Source organism: Culex quinquefasciatus, chromosome 3 (assembly GCF_015732765.1).
Source record: "Culex quinquefasciatus strain JHB chromosome 3, VPISU_Cqui_1.0_pri_paternal, whole genome shotgun sequence".
Classification (NCBI taxonomy): Eukaryota; Metazoa; Arthropoda; class Insecta; order Diptera; family Culicidae; genus Culex; species Culex quinquefasciatus.
This window is the reverse complement of record NC_051863.1, coordinates 83,772,941-83,783,107: the sequence shown is the minus strand read 5'-3', so window position 1 is coordinate 83,783,107 and position 10,167 is coordinate 83,772,941. Positions and strand designations below refer to the sequence as shown.

General features: G+C 39.7%; 1 protein-coding gene across 1 annotated transcript; it reads left to right on the top strand.

Moving 5' to 3' along the window:
• The first annotated feature begins 2,624 nt into the window (after positions 1-2,624).
• On the top strand, positions 2,625-9,080 carry LOC6034035 (mucin-5AC). The gene is given in 2 exon segments (XM_001844366.2): positions 2,625-6,318; positions 6,321-9,080. Coding segments are annotated over 2 exon segments (2,997 nt in total). The 5' UTR covers positions 2,625-3,581; the 3' UTR covers positions 6,581-9,080.
• Positions 9,081-10,167: the final 1,087 nt, after the last annotated feature.

The window sequence follows — 10,167 nt, the reverse complement described above, 5'->3', positions numbered from 1 at the left end:
TTTTTTTAAACTGAAAGGAAAGGAAGGCCGCAACTGCAAGATCTGAAGGTAGTTTACGATTGTGCAGAAAGAGATGTTTTCTGAATCGTTAAATTTACAGGTAAACTGACAAAAAATGATAAACAGTTGCAAAATTTGTTGCAGGTGGTCTAGGAACACAGAAAGAAATTTCCATAAAGAATAAAAAAATAATTTTAGAGAGTATGAATGAAAATTTGCAGCAATAATTGTAAAATTGCTTTGATTTGTACTAAGTATATTTTTGTTAAAGCAAACTACCTAAAGGAACAACATTTATATTACCTGAAGTTTTTTTTTTTTTTTTAAATAATTGAATCATTATCATGTTTCTTTAGAATATACGAAAAAACAAACAAACCCTGTTCTCATGACATTTGCTGTAATTTTTTGATCGAGCCTAAGCTGTCTTTTCTTTAAACTATTTTTTTCAGCGCAGTTTTTTTTTTTATTTTTGTCATAATTTAAGAATTTATATGCTAAATAGGGGAAATCTACCCATTTTAATCCTAATAAGCGGTCGTGTTTGAATGATGCTGGATAATCTAGAGTCTCCCTTGAATTTTACTAAAACCAAGAACACCAACGAGTAGAGCAAGTTTTTGTGAACATTTCTGTTTATTTTCACTTTCACTAAAAGTTGTTCTATTTCTTTACCAAGCATTTAACAAAAAAAAAATCCCAAGGGTATTCTAATCGAGGCGAATGCATTGGGCCACGCCCATTTTTCTAATATCGGCTTAGTTCTTTTTTCTTCCAACACTCTGTCGAGTGTTGCCATTTGCACTCACAGTTCAAACGAGCACTCACGAAAAGTGGCATTTATAGGGAAAGTTTCCTGGCATCACTGGCTGTGCTGCTGGTGGTGTTGACGGCCAGCCTTTGTTCTTTTTTGCCTTCGTCTCTCGCTCGGTTTTCTTCAGCCTTCGAGTGGAATGCAAAGTGAAAATTGAAACGTCAAACGACTTGGCGCGTTTGTTTTTTTGATGGCGCTTGCTAATTTATAACATTTTTCGGGATTATTCTTCAAGTGAGTGCCTTACTAATGATCAAAAGAACATGTTGCCGGTAGTTGGAAGCAATTTCATATCTGAAGCGTCGTGAAAAAGTAAGCGAAAGTGAAAAGTTAATTTTGGCGATATTCATTAAGCGTTTGAGGGATTCTCGTGTGTGTCACTGTGTGTGCCAACAAAATGATGAGAAGTGGTCTCGCAAAATACAAATTATGATCAAAAGTGCATTAAATGTGATCTTTTTGACCAGTAAGTGGCATACATTTGCGTGCTTACTCGAGGCGGTGCTGTTGCTGGTAAGTTTATAGCCCAAATAGTATTTTTGGAGCTTTAATCGAGCATCAAACTCTCCATATGACGAAGATAGGTATTTGATTGGAAAGGGTAGATTTCCCCTATATCTCAAAACAATCCTGCTATTTTAGTTGAAAATCATAATAAACATGCCAGAAACGCAGCGCAGCGGATAGCAAACGAAAACGACGACGACGACAAAAGTCCAAGCAGAGAAACAGCGCGCGCTTGTTGGTAAACAGGCAGGCAGGCAGGCAGAGAGAGCACGTGCGTGTACGAATTGGAAATAAACATCGTTGTTAGGTAGCCCCTTACAGCTGGCCGCGCAAAAAAGGGTCAGTTTTGGGCGCTAATAACTTCGCGGGAAAAAATCCTAAAAATATGGTGTCTTCGGGAAAGTTGTTCTAAATTTAATGAAGGTTCTACATTTGAGAAATGGTAAGAATCGGATAACTTTGGCGCCTTCCACAGGTAAAAAAGTAAAACAGTTGCTTTTCTCCATACATTTTGACGATTTTTCCCATACAAACTTTAAGCGATTGGAGGGAGGGGTTCCCGTGGTCAGAATGAGCTCAAATTTGGAATTTAGCCTAGTGATGGGTCAATCTTTGATTTCAGGGGGTAGCCCCAAAAAAGTCCGGATTTGGACCACCCTAATAAGCATTGCTCAAAAGTGTAGATAAAACGATCAAATTTCCACAAAAAACAGATACTTTGGCATTTGATTTAAAATAAAATATATATATATATATTGTTTGTTTGAGTAAAAAGGTAGAAACAATTGCATTGAAAATCTTCTTATATATTACCATTTTTGTGTTAAAATTCAACATAACTTAAATATTCGTTTGAATATAGCAATCAAGTTTAGCCTATTGCAATTATATTTTACATTTTATATCTTGTCCCCGTCGATCGGATTTTTCTAATGTTAAAATTCCCTGTACACGGAGCATTAACAGTATTAGATCAGGCTTCATTAGCTTTTTAATGTTGACAATCAACTTGATACATTCTAAAAAATCATGCTTATTGTAGAATATATGTTCTCCTCGCCGCCCGTTTTCCGGCAAGCCGCCCTTCGTTCGAAACACGTGGTTGTCTCCGAGAGAGAATGAGAGAGCGCGCGAAAAAAGCTTGAGCCTCAGCATCCGTCGAACGTGGTTGAGATGTTTTTGCTATGAAGTTGTTCTTCGCATCTCTTCGTAACACTCACACCACGAAAGGGTCTTGCTCTGATCGCCGTTGGGCCGTTGCTGGCTGTGCCAAGAGATCTTCGTTGTCGGCAGGTACGTGAATTACACTGTTGCTCCTTCCACGGCGCATTTCAGAGCTAAGGTAAAGGAAAATCTGTCACCTTCTCTCACGCATACAAACACTCCCTTCTCAACGTGGTAAGTCGGTGGTATGCTAGTTTTATGCTATGTACTACCAACGGAATGAACTGCTGGACAGGCAAAAAAGCACAGGCAGCCGGTCCGACGGTGGTAGGCAACTTGAGTTCGTGTTTGTGTGTGTGTTGGTATCCTTCTCTTACTCTTTCGTTGTACATAAAGACACCACTGGCCACTGGAGTTCTATGTAAAAGTATGCTGCCTGACCGTAAGATGATGCGATGCGATGCGATGCTATGTTGGAGGAGGGAATGTGTGTGAGTGCATGATAGAAAGAGTAAGTGGATGCGAGTGTGTGTAGAGATGGAGAAGATTAAACATATTTTCGCTTAAATTGTTTGGAGACGTCCAGTTGTTGAGCCGTTCGGTTCTATTTGTTTCGAAGCTAAATTTAGGTTTCATTTGACAACGCGTCCTCGGCGGCAACGAACGTGAATTAGATTTCTTTCCGCTTTGGCAAAACTGTTCAAGACTGAAGAGAGCACAGAGTGAGGATCATCGACTTTGGGCAGTGCGTTCGTGGATCGTAGCATCGTGTGGTGTGCTGTGGTGATAATTAAAATTTATTGTTATTCTATGTAAATTTCGGTGAAAAGGAACTGTTGTTTTAGTTTTTTTCCTTTTTAAGCCTTTGTTTTGTGTAAACATTTTTTTCGTTTCGTTTTCGTTAATTAATGTGATTTGTGAAATACTGCGAGTCGTCGGGAAATCTTAAGAATAACGAACTTTGTGGAGCTTAAATGAAACAACAAAAAAAACTTTGTGTGTTCAATAATGTAAACTGGTGTTGATATGAATTTTGTAAAAATCAAGTGGCTAGCAGACGAATTAATGACATTGTGCGGCGAAGTGTTTTCAAGTTATGGCCAGTAATGGGGGAACTCTACATGGGGTTACCCAGGCACAGCAAAGTCTAAGTGGGCACCATAGTTGCTCCCACTGTGGACTTTATTTCGAGAGTTCGTCGTCACTGCAAGTGCATATGCACTATCACCATGAAACCATGAACCGTTGGGGTCCAACTTCGACGGGAAGTGTACCCAGCTCGACGACATCGTCTACGCCAACTTCCGACTCGGAAAACAACAACCAACCATCATTGAAGCCGCACATCAAGCCATCATCGCCGCATCAAACGATTGCGGCCGCGGCTGATTCGAGTGATAATCAACCAGCGACACCCCAGCCACCAACGCTCCCAGAACCAGGTACGCCACAAAGTTTTACTGGCGGAGCATCACCATATCAGCAACCAGCGGCACTCATTGCTCCCCCAGAAATGCATTACCCTACCTATATTCACGGGTACGATCCGTACTATCATCCGACAAGCATCGACTACGGCAATCCACTTGCTCCACCACATCCTCTCAGCAGTCATTCACAACCAGAGTACAAAACAGTGCCTTCAGCCAGATACCATCCCTATAACAACAACCATCTCAGCAACGGAAATCATCACCACGTATCAGTAATCAATCCAAACAATGGTACAACAAACGGTGCAATCCCACTTCACAATGCTGGTTTGAGCCCACAAGTGGTAAGCTCTTCCAGCAGTACTCAAAATCCGACAACACAAGCAGCGACAACGGTAGCATCGTCAACCACTACATCATCGCCCCAACATAGTGGATCTCACATTCCTCCCACGCCATCTCCCACCCCAATTCAGTGCGAAAAATGTGGATTGGTGTGCGATACAGACGAAGCATTAAACGAGCACGACGCGACGGTACACCAGTCTCAGTCTCAGCCGCCGCAACAACAACAACCACCGTCGCAACAATCTTCTGAGAGTAACAGCATGAACAGAAGCGAGGAACCAGACATGCAAAGTGGCTATCCTTACGGCAATAATCCACCGCCATTTGTGAAGGAGGAACCTCCGGCATCCGATATTTTGGATCTCGATTCCCAGAAAATGGTGTACCCGCCGGAACCTGTGTTGCCACCAATGAACTCGTTGCATCCATTGCAGTCGATGCAGCGTCATCCTATGATGTGGCCACACGATCCGCATAGCTTCATGCCACCACATCCACCACATGATCTGAAGGCAGCTTATTACCACCCTCAAATAAAATCCGAATACTCTACCACTCCATCGATCAAGGGAGACTACCCGCAACATGCGGCGATGCACGTAAAGTCCGAATACGGTCCAATTGTGGCACCTGCGCCAATTAAAAATGATTACAATATTGCACCGACATTGCCGCCGGCGGTGCCACAACCCAATCAGTCCGTGAAGCCTTTTACGGAAGATATTAGTGAGAACAATCAATTAGCAACGAGTCCGTCGGACTTTCCGAGCACAACGACACCTCAGGAAAGTGGCTCGCAGTTTAGAAATTTTGAGCCGCCATCTTCGTCCCTGCCGAACAATGCATTGCCTTCGAAGGGCACGGCGTGGAAATCGAATGAAGCTAGAAGACCAAAAACATATAATTGCACCGCATGTAACAAGTGGTTCACCAGTTCAGGTCACTTGAAGCGACACTACAACACCACCTTGCATAAAAATGCCGTCAAGTCCAGTGGTCAACCGGATCCGGCTACCTTGCCAATCAGTGTTCATCACCACCCAGGACGAGATCCCAATTATGCTAATAAAGGAAGAAGGGGAACGACAGCTCAAATTCAGCAGCCTATACAACAACCGGTTCCACCACCTGATCCTCCCAGAAGTCCCGACTATGGGTCACAATACAATGCGCCGGGGTTTTCAACGGCGTCCGTTCATCAAGTTGGTCCGAACCAGGGGTTCCACCAGTACACCTCCAACCTACAAACAACTTCATCAACGGTTCCCCCAAACGGGGTAGCAGGTCCCTCCGTCCGAGCCTCCCCACCGAGGGGCCTGCAGATCTTCTCGAACAGCAGCATGCAAACGCTGCAACAGCAGGAGCAAATGGAACAAATGCCTATTATCACCACCACCACCACCAGCATCCCATCACCGCTGCACAGTCAGCCCATCATCAGTACAACGGAGCAATACCACCACACCACCAGCCCTTTAACTATCAACACCAGCATCCCATCATTCCAAACCATCCTGCCGGAGGCACCGAGTTATCACCATATTATTGGTAATCAAAGCATATCATCCGATGCTAATGACGTCTTATCGAACGATCAGTACTTTCCGATCAATGGCTACGATGGCGAGGAAACCACCTCCGACGTCACTGGTACAGTAGCACCGATTTCATCGGGGTTTCCTCGATATCCGGGGGGCGCCGAGATGTATCAAGGCGATACGGCGCCCCCCTTTTCACCAAATGTACCGGAGCACTATCAGCAAACAAGCTCGCACTACAACGATCTCCGTACAACTCCAACTCCGCAACTAGCAGCGACGGCCCCTCTACTATCTCCGCCGCCGAATTCACCCAGGGTTTCATCGACCGGCGCTACTGGTCCCAGCGAATTGCACCGTTGTGAGGAGTGCGATAAAGTTTTCAACAAAGCGTGTTATCTAACCCAACACAACAAAACGTTCCACTCTGGTGACAAACCGTTCAAATGTCAACGCTGCGGAAAGAGATTCTCCTGCGATCAGGAACAAGCGGAACACCTGGCCAAACATGGCGGAGAAAACCATTCAAATGCGAATTATGTCCTAAGCAGTTTAATCACAAAACCGATCTCCGACGCCACATGTGTCTCCACAATGGTTCCAAGCCGTACGCTTGTACCCAGTGTGGCAAAGGATTTATCCGCAAGGATCACATGCTGAAACATTGCGAAACTCATCGGAAGAGAACCAATTCCAGCGCCGCCAAGAAAGCAGCGATTGGTAAGTTCGGTATGCATGCCAACTCTAAGATCGCCGCCATCGTTGGTGACGAATGACGATGGGAGAAAATCCGATGTTCAACACCGGAGCCATAATGATGATCCATCCCAGGATGTATTGGTGAGAACTACAAGCCATGATGTTAGTTTATATTTTTATTTTATGTATAGTTTTATTTTTTTTTGTTAAAATCACACCTCCTATAGAAAGAAACAAAGTTACCTACGCAACTTTTACAGCCAAAATCAGGTGCAGTACTCTACCTCAGCAAAAATAAAAAATGACAAAATGAAACAATCTGATATCAAATAGCCAATCACTAGTTTAATTAAATATTGAAATAGCAGAAGAATAAACATAAGTCGACACAGAACCTACCTCAATAGTTATTTAATTCTTATTGTGTGACAAGTTTCCACATATTGGGTCAATTGTCGCAGAATGAGTAAAGCAATTGAACAAAGTTATACATTTTAATATGAAAATGATATTTACAATAAACATAAACTGATGACGCAAACTAAAGCAAATATAATAAATGTATTTATCATTACAAAACAGAATAAAAGAATAGCTGAGACAATGGTTCAAATGGAAGTAAACAAACATATTTTAAATATTATTTTGAAGCAATACTAAACATATAACAGATTAGCACAACTCAGTAAAACAAACAAACAAAACAATTGCAAGTACCTCTCATGTGAAACAATTATCCCATCAGATGAAAACGCGGAAAATGTGCAAAGCCCGTACGAGGTCGAGCGTGAAAACAAAATACAAACAATGTACAAAAAAAAATGCAGAATGCTGTTAAATGTAAACCCCGAAAATGCTATATACGGAAGATTAATTCTTGTTGTTGCAAAATAAAAGACAAATGACATTAGAATAAAAAGTTTTACTCATGTCTACCGAAAAGAAAAACAAAATACCACATAAACATCCGTATAGTAAAAACAATGTTTGCAGAACCAGCCAAACTATAAGGAAGACATACAATCCTACGTACCGAAACTGTATTAAGAAATGGTTGTGTTAGATTAATTAATTACCTATTATTGAGGATTACACGCTTTCTGTTTAGTTCAACTTTCGATGCCTATAGTCTCGTACCTCGGTTGATTCCGAAGCAGGGGCATGGCATGGGGTTGGTTTTGTGTTCATGCTCCTTTTCCCGCCACCTTTCTGTGAAATAAGCTCACACTACTGCCGCCGACGGACGGCTCTCGTTGATCGATGTTGGTCGCGCGAGCATCTAGAGGTGGATTCCCGCCGTTTATGTTTCTTCCTCTTCCGTCTATGTTATGATTCTTCCCCACCTTATCATCCTCTACCCCAGAAACTTGGTGTTTTGTCGTGAGAAGTGATACAATCATTTCACCACTTTGGTTTGAGTGCTGTATCGTGGCATCTATTAAGTGATTATTATTACCTGTATTAACTCTCTCTCCACTACGAGATCTTCCAATATACCAGTTGAGAGTTTTGTTAGTTAATCTTTTGTTGAGTTACTTTGCATCACGTCGTTTTTAAAAACACAAACAAAACAGTTACCATTACTCTGTAAGTAATTTTATGGTTTATTCCTTTCTAGAACTTGACTTTATTTTATTAGGAGATTATTTTATTGTTTTTATTTTGTAAATAAATGTATTGTGCCAAACAGTATCCTGAAGCTCATGTGGTTCTTTTCAAACAAACAAACAATTTGATTTGGAAGCCATAATTAGATGCCAACCGTTTATACGAAAGAAAATTGCAAATGTGAACTCTTCAATTAAGACCAATAGAACAAAAAACTATCCCTATTTTATCATTGATTGAATCTTCATATCATAAAGAACAATAATATCAAGCAACAAAAAAAAATAGTTCGCAATAACGGTGTATAAGAATGACATATCCATCTTTGTGAAACAAAATCTAGGAAATAGCGGAAAATTTCCTAATTTATGCCCCATATATTGAGTTGAATTTTTTTCACACATAAAACCGGAAAGTAAATCATTTCAAAATCGTTGTAATAACTGAATGTGTGTTTGATAAGCAAGTAAACCAATAAAATACTAATACTCTTGGAAAACGAAAGATCGTTGCGAAAGAGTACCAGTGTATAAAATGTAATGTGGTAAATATTGGAAATTTGTCTTCAAGATGTGAAATTATTTGCTCAAATCAATTTTATTGTATTACCATCGAACGGATCTTCCTGTAAATTAAGTTTTTTCATATCGTCGTCATCAAATTCCGATGGAATAAAACTTTATTCACGTAAGTGCAGTAGAACGCATAAAGACCGGATGATTGAATTACGTTGCCATCCTTATGTTCCAAACAGAATCATTAGCCAATAAGATTGTTATTAGTTACAGTTTCTTTCGAGAGTAGAGATTATTTAATTTGTGTACAAACTAATTTAGTTCAAACAATGAGCGTAAGAGTAACAGAATGAGATTATGTTTATCACTTTTATGGAAGTATAAATTAATTGCATGAAAATGTGAATTTAATGACAAACCAAGGTTAAAATTACATGGAGAAACACGAATAAAACTGAATTAAAATGTAAAGAACATGTTTCACTGGTAACCCGTCCGAAATTCCTGGGATATGTACCCCGCTCTTTTAAAATGCTGCAAACTGAAGGTTATTCAATATTTTGCAAAATCTTTCATCGCTGGTTGTGGAAATGGTTCGTAAACTTAAGGTACCGTAAATCGGGGTGACATTGATAGGATTTGAATTTATTTTGGAATATTATCCAAACGGTAAGGTTTTTCTCACCATTTATATATTTAAAACATGTACTGAGGTAGGCCACCAAGGTTCATGGACTATTTTTGAAAAAAATTTCAATAGTGTTTAAAAATTTGTTGCGTTGAATATTCATGATTTGAATTCCGGGATGACTTTGATAGCCATAGTTTTCTTGTTTAAATCAGATTTAAGGTGTTCAAATTTCATTTTAACGTCAAATGCGCCATCACTTAGGTTGCAGATGTAGTATTTAAGAAAAAAATCAATGTTTATATTTAGTAAACTAAATTTATAAGTTTCAAAGAAAATACACAACTAGGTAAAATTGTTAAAAGGTAAAAAGGAGGGGGACATAAACCTTAAAAATATTTGCAATGCTCCAATACATAATTCTACTAAAAATAAAATAAAACTTTGCACAATTAATAAAGCTTTTTCTGAGAAATCCTATTGTATATAGGTTGCAAAGGTTCTAGATTTTTTTTAAATCAGCCTATGCGCCATGGATTTACAATGTACGAATGGATAGGATAGTGTTTCTATTTTTCTTTTTGAATTAAATTTGCCTAGCTATCCTATCTTTAAACGAATTGTTTGCAAATTGTCACTGTTTATCATAACCAAATTAAAGTGATTTAAACGCTATCGAAATGTAAATGTTCATCTAATACACCCAAAGCATTTCATAATATATCTAAAAAATAATATTGATTCCCACTTTGGCTCATCATAAAAAATATCTTTCTGCAGTTCCTCAAAAATGCTACTGTTAATGCAGATTCTTACTCTAGCTGTTAACTATATTCGACTCTTCTACTTCCCAGGCAGCAATTTCAGCTTTTTATTCAGTATTAGTTATTCATTATTTAACAAGCTTTTCTAT